Source organism: Apis mellifera, linkage group LG4, assembly GCF_003254395.2.
Source record: "Apis mellifera strain DH4 linkage group LG4, Amel_HAv3.1, whole genome shotgun sequence".
Lineage (NCBI taxonomy): Eukaryota > Metazoa > Arthropoda > Insecta > Hymenoptera > Apidae > Apis > Apis mellifera.
The window spans coordinates 2,263,880-2,284,696 of NC_037641.1; the positions used below are offsets into that span (position 1 = coordinate 2,263,880).

General features: G+C 19.9%; 1 protein-coding gene across 1 annotated transcript in view; it reads left to right on the forward strand.

The window, feature by feature from the left end:
• The first annotated feature begins 197 nt into the window (after positions 1–197).
• LOC409598 overlaps positions 198–20,817 on the forward strand; it is a 141,581-nt gene continuing 120,961 nt past the window's right edge. Inside the window, exon 1 of the mRNA XM_016911874.2 lies at positions 198–844. Within this exon, the coding sequence (XP_016767363.2) occupies positions 754–844 (91 nt within the window). The 5' untranslated portion in view covers positions 198–753. The remainder of the gene's footprint in view (positions 845–20,817) is intronic.

The following is a 20,817-nucleotide window of genomic DNA, read 5'->3' on the forward strand; positions in this document are numbered from 1 at the left end:
TACAATGACAATAACAATCCGGCAAGAAAGGAAAGAGTATCGCGACAGGCAAAATGATCCCTCTCGCCACGACACGAGGATGAAAAGGAACCACTTGAGGAAAAGAGAAAGACCGAATCGGGATAGGGAGGGGGAACAGGAATGATAGAAGAGGGGCCTTACCGGCTCGCCTCTGGCCTCTCTCTCGATACACCTTTCTCTGGTTCCCAACAGCCGGCGGCAGACCTTGCTTCCCCTTCAGTCCTCACCGGGACACAGACAAAGTTACGCACCCGGGAGAAAGGTCAATCGGTCGGTTGCTCGAATACCGAAACTCTCGTTAATCGCATTGTCTGGTGACCAGGTGGAAAATTGTTCATCTTTAGTATCTTTGTGAACAGACTGTGACAATAAGAAGAGGAAAAAACATATTGCTTATTCCAAATAATCCACCCCTATTTTTTTTTATTTATAAGGAAAGGAAATTGGATTTGTTTTCTTGGATTTATTATTATTATTATTATTTTTTAAACGTTTATTCAACGTGTAAATTTTGGTAGTATTATTTTTGAATGAAAAATAAGGATTTTAAAAATTGATTGTTTGTTTGATTTTGGATTGAACAATAAAAGTGATTAATACGGAATTGTGTAAAAGAAAGGAAAAGTCGATTTTGGTGCCGATGTAACGAGGTAACGTTGTAACATTTGGACCAACAATTACATGAGAGTGTGCATCTTCTGATTTCGTAACTCCGTGACAGCGGGGAAACAGATGGGCGAAGACATGTGGAAACTTTGGTTCACCAAATTGTTGATGCTGGCGGTGATATTACTCTTCGTTGTTGTGGAAACACGATCTGAAGGTAAGTTTTTTTGTTTTTTAATGATGTTTTACATTTTGTATTTTTTGACAGTGTTATAATTTTGAGCAAGTGTTATAACATTCAAGATTAATAATTTCGGGAATAATAATTTAATTTTTTATTAAATTGAATTCAATAAAATAAAATTTATCAATTAATTAAATATCATAGATATCTTTTTACAATAGAAGTTTCAATGTGCAATATATTCTAATTAAATTTTATATGATTTTTTCAATTATTTTCAATTTATTATTTTTATTTAATATTTGCAGTGAAACTTATATTAAGATTCAGATAAGTGAAAGTAATATAATTATTATATAATATTTTGGAAATTCAAAGAGATTAAAAGATGATATTTTTGATGATATTTGATTCTTCAATTCGAAGGTTAAAGTCTGAATAAAATTATCTATCTATTAGTTTCTAAAATAAGTTAAATATTTATAAATATTTATAATATAATATTTATATATATTATAATATAATATAATATAATATTTAAATAGATTAATTTTGAGAATAATTTTTGCTTATTCAAAAAACGACACATCAATATTTTCGAAAGAATATTTTTTTTAAAAAATAAACTTAAGGAAATTTTTACACAAATAGAAAGAAGAAAAGGATTATTTTATAATAAAACAGTAACTGATTTAAATTTTTAACTAAATTTCCAAAATAAATTAATAATTTATCGATGAAAAGAAAATATTACTAATTTTATAATTTCATATCAAAAAATATTTTCTCGCATACTACATCAATCTTACACTAGATACATCTATAAATAAAAAATTCTGTTCCACAATATTAAACAATATTAAACGAAAAAATCGTGATTCGATAAAAATAATTTAATCATATCAAATCCAGTAAAAAATACCAATACTACAAGCGAGTTTTATACAATTTTCTCGTGTCTCGTTCTTGTGCAAACGATATTTGCATCACGCAAACCAGCAGCAGTTGGAAACGCGTTAAACACTTTCTAATTCGTCGTCTCGAGAAGGGAAAAAAGACTTGTTGTAGAACGCGTTGTGCAATTCCATGTGATGCAGGAAGAGTTTTATCGCGTTGATATATATCAATGACGATTTTGATTATGATCGATATAGAAGAACACGATAGGAAACTGACAGGTTCGACGACAATTCCTCCGCTCGTGACAGCTGTTCTTCCGCAAGCCGAGATAACGCAAGTTGTTTTCCATTAATAGGACATCCACTTTTACATGACTCTAGCCAGCTCTCACCGAGAAGAAATTATTCGCGTACCATGTGTACCTGCAACTGTTTTCCTGCGATAAACTATAAGAATAAAAATTAGCTGATATTTCATATGTTAGTTACTATGACGTTTATATATCTTTTAAGAATGTTCGACGAGTCAAACTCGTTAGACTTGCTATTAGTGATAAAGAATGAGGAATCTAATTCGTTGATTAAATTGATATTTAGAAAATTTGAATTTGTGTATTTTATGAATATTATTAAAAGATTAATAATAATATAAAATAAATGTTTTATATGTTTTTTATTAGTATAAGTATAATATAAAATTAAGAATGAGAAATTAAATTTAAAATTTTATGGATCGTGACCTATTCGATTTAATATTTTAAAAGGAAGAGGAGTTTCAATAAAAAATATCGCTATATATTACTTTTAAATCTTTTTTAAATATAATTAATAAGCTAATAAATCAGATACATAATGAAGTATATAACAAATGTAGCCTTAATTTTTGTTTATGATTTTAATATTCAACATAATTCATTAGTAAATTATAATTTATATAAATATCTCCATTTGTTTAAATATTTTGAAAATATTTTTTAAAATTAATAATAATTTATTGTTATTTCTTGAATTTATTTTTTGTATCTTTTTCTTTAATATGTGATATATTTTAGTTACTTGAAATTACTTATTTTATAGAAATCAATTAATTTTACTATTTCTTTATTATTATTATTTATTTTTATTATTATAATCTATTTATTTATTTTTGAGTATAGTTTGTTAGTACATGCACATATAAAAAGCTTAAATCAGAAAATTTATTTAAATTATAATCGATAAAGAGATTGATTTTTTAAATTTCTGAAATATAATCATGAATATTTCGATAATGGATATAATATATTTCTATAATATTTTCTATAATATATTTTTTTATTTATTTTTAATTATTATTTATTTAATAATTATTTTGTTTTTCGACGTAAAAATATATTGAATTTTACTTAATAATTTTTTGACAACTAAATATTAGATATTTTACTTTTGCATTTAATTGTTATAGTTTTTAGAATTTTTGGCATTTTTGACTTGGCGCTTAAATATTTAAAATTCATAAATTTTATTCAAACTTAAAATTTATTAATTTATATAAATATCAAATATTATTTTTTCTATAATAATTTTTTTTTAAATTATATGATATCTATATATTTCTTGGATTTTCGTTTCATTGCCTTCAAATTTCTTCAATGTTTTTAGATTTTTTGAAAAAATTTTATTTCGTAAAAAATTTTTTATTGCATAATATAATAGTATATATATAATATAATATAATATAATTTTTTTAAATTAATAATTAAAAAATTTTTTTAACAATAATAAAGATAACAATAAAAATATTCAAAAGTTTTGCTTGTTCAAAATAAATATATTATACGAAATTAAAATTGATATTAAATTTTATATAAAATCATGAAATAATTTATATTTGTGGGAAAAAAAGTAAAAATAAGTATTAGATCAATATTGATATATATAATGAACGGTTTTAGGTGGAAAAATTAGTGAAGGAAGATAATTTTAAGAAACATATTACAACGTTCAATGAAATTAATTAATAGCTAAGGAATACATTAAAGAATACGTAATATTGTGCTTGAGGAGGTGTTGCAAATCGCGTAATGATGTGGACAATATAACAATGTGTCGCATAAATTCTTGTGATCTAAATCACCCGGAAAATAAATAGGAAGACCATGAAATAATATTTGACAAAAATATAATTTTTGCAATTTTGCGAATAAATATTTATTTATTATTCTTATTATTTCTTTTTATATGTAAAAATGAATTTCGCAAGATAAAATGAAAAATTAATTTATATATTGCAAAATAAAGTCAGTATTACTTATTCAAATCAATCAGATTTTTTTACTTTACTTTATATGAAATAAAATAGAATGAAGAAAATGAATTTATTATCAAAAAATTTAAATTAAAAAAATAATTAAATAATAAAATTTGTTTTAAAATATAAATGATAATATATTGATTTGAATGAAGTTATAAATTGTTGTTTATAACATATATGTATATACATTAAATAAATAAAACTTTATATATTTACAATAAATTATATAAAATACATTTTTAATTAAATACCGTATAAAAATTATATAAAAAAATCAATGAAACATTTTTTTCCAATTAAATTATAATATGCTTTTCTAATTTTTTATATGTATAACTTAAAATTCTTTTAAAATATTTCTGTTTCATATAGTTAAAAGCTAATAAGATAACTATATAAAAATGACAAAAATAAAATAAAGCTATTATAATATAATATAATATAATTATAATCATAATAAAATATATACCATATAAAAAATTAGTGAAAAAACATTATTAAATTGATTGATTTAAATATAACGATTGTTATCTATTTAATTTAATCAATTAAATTATTATAATATTATTTCTGTTGTTGTATCATACTCTTTCAATTTCCCATGCATACATATTGATCAAACAAATTCGTTCGATATAAAAACTATATTCAAAATATTCATTCAATCAAGTATTTCTATTTTTAATTAATTAATTGAATATTAAACAATTGATATAAATAGAATCGCTAAGATTATGTGAAATTAAAAACTGAAATATTTTCGAAATTATTATATCGAATAAAACTTTGATAAAAATTAAATAATTTCATAATGGATATAATGTCATTCTAATAGTAGATATTTTAATATGATTTTTTTTTGTAAATAAATACATATAAAATAATATAATATAATATATAAAATCAATTTTATTTTATTTTATTAAAATCACATATTGTATTTTTCATGGATTAATTCAATGGATTAATCAGTTTTATTTAAGATTTTTTTTATAAAAAAATATTTATATTATGATATCATTTTATTATTTTTATTATTAATAATGAAATTAATAATAAAATTCAATTTGATAAAATGAATTAAATTTTATAATGAATTTTATAAAACTTATATGAAAAATGATATTTGTTTATTTATGCTTTTCTGTGCTTATGAAATTTTGTTTATCAAATTAAAACAAAACAAAATTTCTTTTTAACTAATATTTTTTTATATAAATAATTTAAATACTTTTTCTTTTAGAAAACAAAGAATTGTATCATTTTTAAATTAATGTTAAATTATGTTTATATCAAAACTTTCAATTTATTTAAATCAATCTATTTAATCAAATTCAATTTCTATTTAAACTTTTTTATAATATAATTAATAATTTTTTATAATATAATTAATAATAACAATTTTGAAATTATTTCAATTTTAAATTAAATTAAAGCTTTATTTTTTTTATACAATTAAATTTAGTCATTTTTAAAACTATTAGATAAAAATTTCATTAAATAAAACTAAATAATTTTCAGTAATGCATTATTTCATATATTATATATATATTCTAAATAAAACATTTTAAAGATTTCAAGATGTTTATTTTTTAAATGGAAAAATATACTTTACATGTCAATCAAAGCATTCTTTTATTCTCTATAAAAAAATAGTAAATAAAATTATACTGTAAGTAAAAAATTCTTTATTGTTCAATTTTTTAATATGAAATTTACGAAATATTTCATAAACAAAACGACTCTATAGAGATGACATAAGTCATGATATTTTTAAAATATATTCTATAAAAAAATATAAGATTAAAAAATATAAAATTACAAAGCTTTGTGAATTTATGTTATTTTCGAATATACAATAGCATGTATAAATTATATTATTTTTTTTGCTTTAATAATTTTTATTTTTGTACATATTAATTAGAATAATGATTTATTCTTTTGACTAAATAATATTGACTCAATAATATATAATTGTATTTTGTCATCACATTCTTATCATAGATTATCGTGACACTATATTCCATCATAATGGTATATATTATGGATATGATGATATATTCTAGTCATATAGAAATAATTATCTATAGAAATAATTTTATAATACAACTATTTTAATATAAATAGAAAAAATCTTCCCACCAAAAATAAGAGGTTAAGAGGTAAACTCAGTTACGTGAAACATGTATATAACTGATGAATAATCGTTCCATGCAAAAACAGAACGGAAATGACGAGCGAAATGAAACCGATCTTCACCAGGCTGATGTATACCAACATATAAACCAGAGAAATTAGGACCTGCGAACAACGCGAGAGCATTAGAAAATAATGCCGATACTTTGTGTGTTACAAACGGTATAACGGTTCCATGCGGCTTATGGCGTTCGCGCGCATTCTACTCCGGTATCCACTTCTTCGATATCTCGATCAAATCAAGAATCGACTATCGCAGACGACTCGCGCATCTATTCGTGTGCTACCATTTATCATTGATGAAGTAAAGATTATACGATAATATCGTTAAGATTCTTATCGTTAATCGAAACTGAACTTGCGGAAATGCACGAGATAAATGATATTTTTGAATTTATTAAATATAGGTTTTTCTTTTTGAATTTCTGAATTTAATAAGAAGAGTTTAAGAATTTGTATTTTGGAAGTAAAATAATAAAGATATTAGTATTGAAGATGAATTATATAATATTTTTTATTTGAATCTGATGATAGAAAAATAAAAATAAAGAAATTGTAATAAGTAATTAATTTAAATTAAATTTTTGAGATATTAAAGAGAAAAAACAATAATTAAAAATTTGTTAATCAATAATAGGCATTAACAATAGCATATTTTCGAATTTTATTGAATTTTTATTCAAATCTATGAAAAATTTTATCTAATAATAAAAGTGAATGAAAATTCTTAAATTTCTATAATACCAAAGATTACCAATTAGAAATTTTTTAAATTTCTTATTATTATGTCAATAATACGCCTTTCAGTTATTATATTCCAAATGTATGATTATTAATTACATTAATTAAATCGAATTGAATTTTTGCAATAATAATAATGAAAAAATTCTATATTTATTTATTAATATATTATTATTATAAATTAATTCAAATGGAAATTTTATAACAATAAAAAATAATGATTAAAATTTCCAAATTTTTTTTCTATGTATCAATTATGGAAAAGAAATATTATACATAATCTTACAATATAATATCCTTTTTTTTTATTAACATTATAGTATTTTTGTATCTTGTATTTTATTCTTAAATTTTTCAAACAATTAAATCTTTTAAAAATTTCAAAAATTTAAATTTATTTATTAATATTTTTATTTTACCATTCAATATATTTTCTCAAAAATAGTTAAAATAATAATCAAATAATAAAAAATATTTAAAAATGAAATTTTGGCTTTTTCTAAATGAATATTATATATTATATTATATTAACTTTTTAATATTATATTTTATTTTATTCAATATATTACCATCAAATATTCCATAAATCATCAATAATTTCTCTATTTATTATCATTCACTTTAAAATATAAAAATATAAATATTATCAATTGTACTCAAATAAATTTTAAAAATGTAAATAATTACTTAAAAAACATATGTATAATAATTAGAAAATTCATGAACGTTCATAACTTTGGATTCCTATTAATAGAACTGTTCAAAATATTCACGACTCGATGTTCACTAATATAACGGATTGCCTTATGCAAGTTTTTATTAAATATGCATGTAATTATTCGCCAGCACGAGCCAGCTCACATAATTTCTCGATTAATTACAAAACGAAATCACGAACGATAATTGGTTTACTCATAAAAAAAAACTGTATAAAGGAAATTGAAGAAAAACAAACGTCAAGTTCTCCATTAATTGAACTTCTTTATACTTTTGAGTGAAATAGTATGAATTATATAGATAAAATCCGTCGCATTATCTCTCATTTATATCTTATTTATTCTTGTGAAATGAGAGAATCACAAAGTTTCAGAAAATTTTGCTTTTATATGAAATAAGTTTCCTTAATCGAATTAATTCGAAAATAGATTAAATTAATTTAGGTTTATAATGAGTAGATTTGTTTGGAAATTATTATTTGGATTAAGATTGCTGCTTTACGATTAATGTACGAAAATCTCTAAAATTTCTTTTAAAAGATAGATATAATTCTATGTGATAATTAAGATCAATATTGCTCTTTTTTTTAAAAAAAAATGTGTCTTTCTGAGAATGAAAATTTTTATAATATTTTTAATTAAATTAAATAAATGGATAAAGGATTTAACTTTATGATATTTAACTTTATTTTTTTTGCAAGAAACTTAGATTTTATATTATAAAATATAAAATCTATATAAAATTATTTTAATAATTCGATTCATATTCTTTTTTTAATTACTCTGTAAATTAACATCTAGCCGCAAAAGATTAACACTATAAAAAATTGTAAAAAAAGTTATCATTCTATTTTTAAATTATTTTTATATAAAATAAGATAAATATAATTTTTATTAATATTTATTCTATATTTTATATTTATTCTATATTTATTCTAATTATTTATAAAATATTATATCCGTCAAATAAATATTTTTGATGATAGTTTATAAATATATATTCTTTTAATAATAATTTTCAGATATTCTTTGTTTTACGTTTTGAATTTTTTGATGAATATTATTTCCTTAAATTGTTCAATTATAATCAATTTGTTTATTTAGATTCTTAAGAGAAAATTTAGTGTTGATTAAAGACTAATTCATTTAATCATAATTCTCACATTTCCAAGATATTTGATTTTAATAAATTTTTATTTTTAAATTGTTAAAAACGATATTAAATAATTTAATATAATAAAATTGAATTATTTACAACATGATTATAATTAATAATTAAAGGATCTAATGGAAAACAGATATATAACACATTTTCAGTAGCTTAAATAAAAAATTGAAAGAACATTTTATTAGAATTAGTATATATAAATTATATATTTCTTTTAAATTATGATCTTTTAATGAAAGATATATAATATTATATTAAAAATTTATAAAATAAGATTAATTATCTAAAGAACTGAATTTGATGGATATATATATCTATCTATTTTCACAAAATCCTTCAATTGATCTTGTACTTCATCTAATTTTAAATAGATTTGTATATAAATAAATATGTTTTTCTTCTTGTAATATATTCTAATGTATTCTTCTAATATATTTATATTAAAAGAAAAAATACATTACTATTTTAATATTTATATATTATTACTTTTAGTTTTAATTATATAATATAAAAAAAAAAAAACAATAATAAAAGTGTAATAATAAATATAGCTTAAATATGCAAAATGAAACAAAAGAATGTGAAAAAGAAAGGATATAATTTTTTTTTAATTTTTTACATAAATCTTCCAAAAAATAAAGAAGCATTTAATAAAAATCATAAGATCGCCATTAAATAGCGTTTCTGTAAACTTTGTTTGCAGGAGTTTCTTTATTCATTCTTTATTCATTATTCTTTATTCTTTATTTCTCGAATCGTATCCGGAATCGTATATTAAATTATTATAAATTTACCGACTACTCTTTTACTATGAAAACGAACGAGGCACGATTCCTCGCGGCTCGTTAGTAAAGATCTTCTATGATGATCTCGCCTGTTTTGCAGCAGTGAATGGAACACGGAGGTAATGTTCGCAAGGCCAACTAGCGCCGATAAAAATGCCACGAATAATGCAACCAACTGCCTCTGTTCCGCGCGCGAACCTCGTTTCCCTCGTTTCTTTCTGGTCGATACGGTGGTGCAATCGCTCCGAGAACTTGGATTTTATTAAGTAACAAAGTGAATTTAGAGTGGTGTCAGTTGATTCTTGGATTTCGATATATGTTGATAGATTAAGAATCTTGTTGCGTAAAATGCATCTTGCTTAAGGCGCATTTAAATGTTAAAAAAAAAAAAGAAAAAAGAAATTACAAAAAGTTAAGAACTTAATATTATTTCTTTATAATTCAAATATATTGACGAAATTATAATTGTATTCTTCCTTCTGAATCTTTAGATTATCTTATTATTAATGCTATAAATTTCAATATCAATAATTTTACTTATTTTAACAGATTTTGCACGAGAAAATTTTCTAAATTTGTAGAATCTTGACATAAGTATACATTTTTTAAAATTTTTTAATTCTATGGAATACGTTAATGTATTTCATTTCTTTCTTCAATTTTTTTTTGATAAGCTATGATAAATTTTTAAATATCTATTATTATTATTATATATTTAATTATTATTATTATAGAAAATTTTTAATTAGGAATTTATATTATGATATTATGACAATTTTAATTCACTTATTTATAATGCATAAAGTTACATATTAAATACATTACATGATTTTTATTATTTTTAGTTTTTTATTCTTATAATTAATTATTAATATAAAACAAATAATTATTAAGATAAAAAGATATGCCGAGATAAAGTCGAATAATAAATATTGTAGTTTGGAGGATGGAAGACAATTTTTTTTTTAAAATCATCGATATTTTTTCAATAGATAATAATAGTAGATAGTAATAGTATTATTATTCTATAAAACATATGAATGTATAAGTAAATATATAATATAATATAATATTATATAATAGATTATTTATATAAGAAAAAAAAGTTTTTAACTAATTATAATTTATATCAAAAATATAAAATATATATATTTTCAATTCTATTATATTATAAAGGTATTTTAATATAATGATAAGTATTTTAATATAATTTCTAATAATGATAGTATAAATGAAATTCTATTATACTGTAGATGTAGAATAAACTTTACATACTTTTGGATATTGATTTTCAAATAACTTTAAATAGAAAATCGAGAAATCGAATGTTTTTTATTTTTTTTCTAACTATTACTTATATATGTTTATGAATATTAATTTCCACAAACATATAAAATATTCAAATTTAATGAAAATCATCAAAATCTTCTTTTTTCAATTATGGAAAAGATTTTTTTTTTTATTGGAATAAACCACGGAGAAAACTTTCAATTGATGAAGTATATTCATGAGATGCATTAATAAATAAATCTCGGTCGCAGATCGAAAAAAAGGTAAATTCGAGTTTAGATTATTTTTTCTGGTCGAATCAATAATTTTAATCATTGAGAAATTTTCTGGAAAGTAAAATATTTTATTAATAAATATGGAAAATGTCTTTTTTAAATATTTAAATTAAATATAATTTATCATAGGATATTTTCAGAATGAAGAGAATATTTAATATTTTTTTTTATGAAATTTATTAAATCAATTTTTATTAAATCAATTTTAAATTGATTGTTTTAAATTTTAGTTGAAGAATTAATTATTTTAAGTTTGTTTTGTGTTGAGTTGTTATAATATATAATTTTGTTTTAAATTATTTTATTTTATTACAATAAAAGTTTGTATTTTATATATAAATACATATAAATTTTAGACTAATTATATATTTATTTTATTTAGACTAATTTTATTTAATACACATTTTACTTAATTTATTTATTTAAGTGAAATTTCTTAGATTTATTTTAATATACATCTTATTATTTGTACTATATGAGAATGATGACGTCAATATATTGTATATTAAATTTTAAAAATATCATCTTTTGTTTTTGAATCTTATTAATTATTTTTTATTTCTCAAAATATAAGTTTGATGTAAAATTTATACAATACGATTATATTATAATATTAATGAAGAAATTTGGATATTCATAAATATATTCTATTGTTCATGTTAAGTTCTGTTGTCTATGTTCTATTTAATATAATCTATTTATAAATGAATATATTTCTTTAAAATATAAAAAATAAAGCAAGTAAATACGTAAAGAAATTTATTTGTATTCTGTATAATCATAATTGATCTTTCTATGAAATTAGTACTAAAATGATCATTTAGTTTTTTTATTATCTTATGCTAAATAAAAGTGTTTCATTTGTATAATTCTTTCTTTATAAATGAATTTTATTTTCTAAAAAAGTAGACATTTTTAAACATTATAATTATTTATCTTATTCTTTCTAAAAAATTTTCTTTAATTAATTCTTCTATAATTTTTTCAAAAAAAAAACTAAGTAAATTAAAAAAACAGAAAATGAATCTTTCGAAATTATATTAAATTTTTCGAAAGAAACGTTTCTTCACAAAAGAATGATAGAAGAAAACCAAAAGAATAAAATAAACAGGAAAAAATCGTTCCCTTGTTTTCAGAGAATAGAAATGGAAAAAAACGAAATAGAAATAAATGAATAAACAGAAATGGGAAGTTCATCGTTGCAACTATAAGTGCAAGTATTCGAACTTTTCTTTATTCTTTGTCTGTTCGGTTTGGCGCGAGAACTTTCTCTATTCTATGTAAAAAAACAAAAAAAGTGAACGATAACTCGAATATTCGACGAGAAACACCGTTTCTGTTTACTTTACGTAATTGTTCGGTCCTGTCTAAGGGAGACACATTCCTTTTTTGAATGTTATTTATTTTGCCAATCTATTGTACCACGAAGTAGAGACGTTGTTAAAGTCTAGCAAAAAATGCGCAAAAGTTGCTTCTTACGCATATTGAGAATTTGTTATATGTTAAGTTAGACTTGGATTTTCCATTCCTTTCAGTGAGTTGGTAAACACGATCCTCTTTGAAAATTAATTCGGTAAATTATAATGTTTCTTGAAATTATGAAAATTTTGTTTTAAAAAATTTATGATATTTTTTAAATATTTTAGACAGTAATCCAGTTTTTTATTTAATTTTCATAATGTAATCTGAAGTTAAATAATGGAGTTTAACTATATTTTAATTTTTTTTTATTATAATTGTTATATTAAGAAATAGATAGAAAAATAAATATATTATATTATATTGTTTGTATTTTAATCATTTCATTTAATCAAATTCAAAAGATATTTTTAAAAATTATATTTTTAGAAAGTTTTATATATTGATTATATAATATTAATATGCGTAAATCATATTTTTTATCTTTATTCTTTATATAAATAAAATTATTCAAATTGTGGCATCACACAAGCTTGATATTATCTGGTAGATTCAAATTATTTTTTTCTTTTCTTTGATTCAAAAAGAAAGTAACTGACTTAAATTTCTTTATATCTAGTAAATAAATTAATGAAAAAATTATATAACAATTTATTTTCAGGATTATAATAAATATGTAATATCTAATATATACTCGATATTATGAAAATAATTGACAATATTGCTTAAGATTTTTTGAAAATATAATTTTTTTTTTAAAAAGTTTAAAAATTTTAAGATATTTTATTTTTCTTTATAATGTTTTTTTAAGTTAAAAAATCAAATTGAAATAGATTTTTTAAAAAAAGAACATCTTGAGATTTTATATTCCAATTAAATAAAAAAATTTGTTTATTTTGATATAACGATTATTTGACAAACGTTCGATTCACTTGCAATATTTGCACATAAAATTCGATCGATCAAGAATCAATAGAGTGACATTTTCATGATATTTTGTGTCACAGATTTGAACTACATAAGTAAAAAAACATAAAAAATAAAAAATGTATCATGTATATATTATATTTATAATAATCATTGACATATCTTAATATTATAATTGAAAATAAAATTTTGTTAAACATTTTTATTAATTAGATATTTAATTTATATTTAATTATAAATTAATAATTTTATTAATTAGATATTTAGGACAATTGAATATATCAATGGTGTATTTATAATAATCAATATGTAAATTATAAAAACATTAATAGTTATAAATTGAGCATTAGATTAATATGTAATAATTCAATTAATGTATAAATAATTAATAATTATTATAATTATATTATTTTTATCTAATATTAAATAAATATATAAAAATTTACATTAGAATAATTAATCATTTCACTTTTAATTACATTAATAAATTAATAAATTGAAAATAAATTAGTTGTCCGAATAAATAAATAAAAATAAGAAAAAAATATATCAAATATAAAAAGAAATAATTTTAAGTATCTATCTTAAATAAATACCAACCACTACCAAAATTCCATTTACATGATGTATAAATATTATTCTCGATTATGCAGTAACATTGATAATTAATTAGCATATATAAAAAATAAGGATAATAATTTTTTTTATAATTAAATAAAGAAAAATGTAATATTATAATAAATTATTTAAAAAAAATATAAAAATTTTTATTTTTATATTATACAGTATTATATTTTATTGGTTAAATATTGTAGAATTCAATTTTTTTTCCAATTCCTTGTATTTTATTATTCATGGTTTGATATATACAATTTCACAAAAGTCTTATAGATCTTATATAACTTTAATTAAGAAATTATATTATCAAAATCAATAATATTTTTCTATAATTATATAACTCTGTTTTTATATAATATAGTATAAGTATATAAATAATTATATATGGAGGACGATAATTCGAAAGTGTCACGGTCATCGCGAATTGGTGTCCTTACCATGATGACGTTAATCACATTTCCTGCTGGTTTCCCAGTCATAGTAACCTCGACTTCGCTTTTTGCTCTCATTATGGTTCGATTGCTTCGGAAATGTCGCGAGGAAAGTAGCAGTGAATGTGAATTCCTGTTTTTTATTTTTCATGAGAATTTTTATTTTAGTTTTTATATCAAAAATATGTTCATCTATGAAAAATTTTTGTAATAAGAAATAAATTAGTTAGAAATAAAAATATTATAATTACAATTAGAACTGTAATTATAATATTAATTAAGATGATTATTATTAAAATATGATAAATATGCATGATTAAAAATCATTTTCATAAAATTCAATAATAATTGCGATAAATGAAATTTAAAATATAATCTGCTACATTCAATTAACAACTCACACAAAGACAAAAATATGGTTTGCTTATAATTAGTATTGACTAATATTAGTATATATTATTGTTATCGATAATACACAATTATAATAAATATAAAAATTTATCAGACATTAATTTGATAAAATAAAATTTTTTATACAAATATAATATAATATAATGCATATATATAATTCGAATATACATATATGTACACATGTGTATTTTTGCATATATTTTTAAAATATGCAAAATACATATATTATGCAAATAATACAAAAAATATATATTTTTAGAATTTTTTAATTACAAAATACCTTTCTTCTAAATCTTTCTTCCAAATTCTATTGTTCTTTTATCTATTTTTAATAAAAATGCATTTGCAAAAAAAAAATTCCTATTTTATATCGAAAATAATCCATTTCAGATTTCATGTATTTTTATTTCTGATAAATGGAATTTTATTTTATAATGAGAAATATATTTTTATGTGTATATATATATATATATATATATATATATATATATATATATATATATTTATATATATTTTTATAATATATTTGTATTTTATTATAATTATGATATTAATTGAAGTCATCAATATTATTCATATCGATAATTATTGAATTTAAATTTAATACAATTTTATTACTATCTATTGCTTTTATTATTAATTAGATTTAATTTAATATTACTTGTTATTTTATCCACAAATACTAATATTACGAAAAATATTTCGTATTTATAAAAATAAAATATTTGAAGATTCATTGATTTTGATAGTAAACGTTTTTTCCAAAATATTTTCTATGAAATATTATATATATTAATCATCAAGTATAAGTATATTTTTTATATACAATAATTTATAATCATTTTATACTTTATTTTATTTGAAAAATTAAGTAAGTATTTACTATCATTAAGACATGTAATTTTTTAAATTAATTATTTATTTAAAGAATAAATCTTTATTATCACATTGCTTATTATAATTATACATATTTTAAATTTATACAATTTAAACGCGAATAATTATGATTAATAAATTGCAAATTGATATTTTCTATTGAGATAAGTGAATGTATCATAAGAAACAATAGATCTTATTTGTCAGCAGAGAAACATATTTTATACGAAAGAAAAATATTAAAATTTTTAATACATGAATAAAAATATGGGAAGACTCGGTTCATGAAAGTGGACACGTGTGAGTATCACTCTCTCAACGTTCGAATGCTTCAGGCGATGAAAGTTTGCATTCCCTCGTATCGAGTCCTCGGACCAGGTTCTAATTTCACGTGAACTCATCCGTAGGCTTCAAGAAAAACGTCTCTGTCCGTCTCTTTTCTCTTTTTCTTTATTACTTCCCTCTATAATTTGATTTTATTGACCTACAAATTCTTAAGAAATCGCAAAGATTCTTTAATCGCAGTCTTCAGAACGTCTTCAAAAATGTTGATACATATATATGCGTTTGGTTTCTTTTTTAATTAAAATTATTCTAAATAAAAAAAATTAAAACAAAGTACTTTTCATAGAAATTTTTTAATGATAAAAACAAAATATTGATAATATTTTATTTTACTTGACAATTATTACTTTGATAGTATTAGATATAATAGTGTTTATAATGTCTTATAGTGTTTCTGAAGAGATTAATTTCTTTATATTCTTATTTATATTCTGAATTTTAGGTTTTCTTATTATAAATATAAGAATGAGATAGAAAATAGAATATGTTAATATTTGATACAATCTTGCATTGATAATATATTTTTATGTTATTTTTTTATATAGAATAATATGAAAATTAACATTTCACTCAATTTTATATTAATCACATTTTAAGTTACTCTTATTGTTATTTTTTTTTATTATCTTTATTCTTAATTTTGTTAATGCTTTTATTAATAAAATTAGGCTAGATAATTTTATCTTCTGGCTAGAATCGGATAAAATTCATGGTGAAAAAGAATCAAATTTCTCTAATTGATATTATGATATTTTTTATTTATTTTGTATGTTTTATTGTATTGTTGAATTATTTATTAAATAGTATTTTTTAATTATTCAAAATTCTTTAAAATTTTTTTTAATTTGTATTATGATCGTTAAAATAATTACGAATACGAATTATTTAAATTAGAAATATATATAGAAATGTATATACAAATTTATCTTATCTTCTATGTCAGAATTTATATTTTTAACAATTTCAAAAAGTAGTTTATAAGAAATAGCAAAAATTTATTTATTTAATATTATTTAGCTTCATTAGCGATTCATTATTACTTATTGTTATATCCTAAAGTATATAACTATATCTATATTTTATAATAAGTTAAATTAAAAATAATAATTCATCTTAAAATAATAATTATTATATTTCAGTTCAGGTCAAAATATAAGTAAAAAATTGGAAATATTAAAAATTTTAATTTCATATGAAAATTAAGAATAGAGATAAGTAAATTATCAGAAAATTAATTTCTAAGGAATAAAGAGAGAAGATAAATTAACAAATTTTTCCAATTGCTTTATTATTTTTATTTTATATATAAAATAGATTTTTTATTTTATATTGTAATTATTGACTATGATATCGATATAAAAATTAAAAAAAAATGTCAAATTCTATAATAAATATAATATATAATATTATAATAATATATATATATATATATATATATATATATATATATATATATATATAATATATAATATAATAATATAATAATATAATAAGATATATTATAGAGATCGCAAAGATGTTACATTGTATTGGTTCACTACTTTTTTCAAATCAATTATAGAACGAGAGGAAGATATTTACGATGGAATTTGCTTGAGGACAAATCGATCGATGTTAACGGACTATCGATACGTGTCTTGCATGTCCGTTGACTAAACAAAGGCATCGATACGACAAAGGATGCGTCGTAATAATAGGATTCGTGCTCAATTTAGATTGATTTTACTCGTTCGGTGACCCAGATTTTTGCATAATTTTATGCAACCGTGTTAAACAAAAAGCCCTCCTAACGGGTCGTTACGTGATATCACTGGCAAAGGTGATCGCTTCCTTGTCTTTGAATGACGACACGAGCGTGCAACAATTCTTGTCTAAGATAAAAATTCAAGTTCATGATATCTCATATAGAATTTGAAAAAATTATTTTCATTTGAATTTTTAATTTTATGATGATTCTAATATATTGCAAATTTTAAAATATTATTAATTTTCCATTTATTATAGATTTATTTAATAGATTTATTTAATATTTTACTTTGATGCAAACATCATTACGTATGATGTTTCGTATGAATATATTTAGAGAAATTAATCATACTTTACGAAATTGTAATTAATAAATTGTATTCATTAAAATTAACGATAATTTTATATGAATGTTATGAATATATCATTTTATAATGGATTATATATAGACTAATTTTTTATTGATGGAATATTATTTCGAGAATGAAATCAATTCTTAAAATATTAGTATTATTCTCCTTCATTTTTAAAATATAAATTCATAATAGAAAATGAGATAGAAATTTTAAACTATAAAATAATTAGGTTTTAATATTTCATAATTTTACTATAAAAAATATTTCAGAAAAAAGTTATGTATAAAATATAAAAAATTAATGAATTTGAAAATTGATTTCATGCATTCAACAATATTTTTTCTTAAAAAATAAATTAATCTATGCATAATCTATTATAATATATACATATAAATATAATTTTTATTAAAATTAAATTTTTAAAACATGAATGAATTTTACTAATAACTTTATTTACTAAAATAATATATAAAATTTTTATCATCATATATATAATTTTTTATATATTCTACAATGTATTATATGTAATTTTTATTTTGTTAATAAATTATATTATAATAAACATATGCTCTTTTTCTCATATTATTTTCTTCTATTTTATTTTTTATTAAAAATATATATATTTAATATTTTTGTTGAAGAGGATTATCTAAATTATCAGAATTTTAATTTAATAATTTAATTTTCACATTATAATAAAATTATAATAAAAAAAATATATATATATATATAAAACTTGAAACTTATCAATTCGTTAATATTAATTACATATTATTACTTAATAAATCATTGTGTTTTTTATAGACAATAGAAACATTAGACATTGTTAAATTTTTTCTGTTCCATTTTTGTTATTTGATTGAAAATAAATATCAATAGTATATAATCCTTTTCCTTTTAACATTTTTTTCTAACATTTTTCATACTTTTCAATTAATCGTCACAGTAGTATAAAAAATGAACATTATACTAATCGATATTCAATCAGAAAGCAATTCGATTCTGCACTTTAGCTGTCAGATAATAATAAAAATAATAAATACAACAAAATATAATAAAATAAATAAACTTTCAGTTTACATCTACAATATCTACTTAAGTTTTGTTGATTCTTTCTTGGCAACTCATCAACAATTTTAAACCTTCCACATTAAAAATCTTAAATTTTCCTAGAAACTCGTGCTATTTTTCGAATAAGATGAAAACTTTCTCTATATGCGAACAAATAAATAAATTAGATACATAGTTCAAACAGGTACATTAAAGACCAACATTCTTGTTTGAATTCCATATGGAAATGGAATCGATAGAAGGTTTTCGAGGTCGTGGCTGTTGAAGAGGAACGAAAATCAGAATTTATTCCGAGTCCTAGATTTTTTGAGGCTATAAGGCTTACGCGAAACACGTAAATAGATTTCTAGCTTACGACAGAATTTTTGTTTCTTTATGCAAAACTAGTTCTGAGACAAGAGAATGAATCAGAATTAATTGAGCGAGTGTACGTGATTATGACATAATGTTAAAGAAAATTACGAAATTTGTTACAGTCATGTTATAACTATATTCTATGTTATAACATTATCTGTTATTATTTATTAATTGTATAAGAAATGAACAATGACATTAAACAAGAATAATTATTTGATTGAAAAAGAAGCAAAAGAATAATGTAGATCAAAGATTTTTAATTAATGTTATGTATGCCATTGATGGAGTATGATACATAATATGTGAATAATATATGCATACTTTGTATAATTAAAATAAAATATATAATATAAAAGTTATAATAATATAAATATAATAATAATATATAATAAAATAATAATATAAATATAAAATTGTATAAAATTTTTTTGTTTAAATTTTTCAAGAAAAAAGAGATGATTCTAAAAAATATTTTATTATTTTGTATTTAATTAAAAATATATATATATTATTATTTTGTAAAAATCTATTTTTTTAAATAAATTTTCAATATATAAATAAAAATAGTATTTAGCTTTCCTGAATCAATTTCTGATTCATTATGATCACTAAAGATATTCAAAAAAAATCGTACTATTTTCTTTCGTTCATGTATGGCCCAAAACATTTATAAAAATTCCCATTGCCTTTTGTCAAAAAAAATATGTGTATGTAATTGAATCCATGTTATTCAAGAATCGATTATTATTAAAACATATTGATATCATGTCATATGAAATCACGTATTATATCATGTTATATAGTATAGCGCGTGACTTCATGATTAGAAAACATCACATCAAAGTAGTAACAAGTATTTAACACACATCGTTTACTGTTAATAACGGAGTGTAAACTTTAACCAATACTTTCTTCTTCTTCCTCTTCCGTCTTCTTGTTCACCATTGTCTATCACAATACGTATATCTTTGAAATGAAATGAATCTTTGTTCAGAATGTTCATTCAGAATGTTGTTTTTATTTTTTATCTTTTTTTTTTTTTGAATTAGTAATTGAATGCCATCTTTGTATGAAATAAGAAAATAT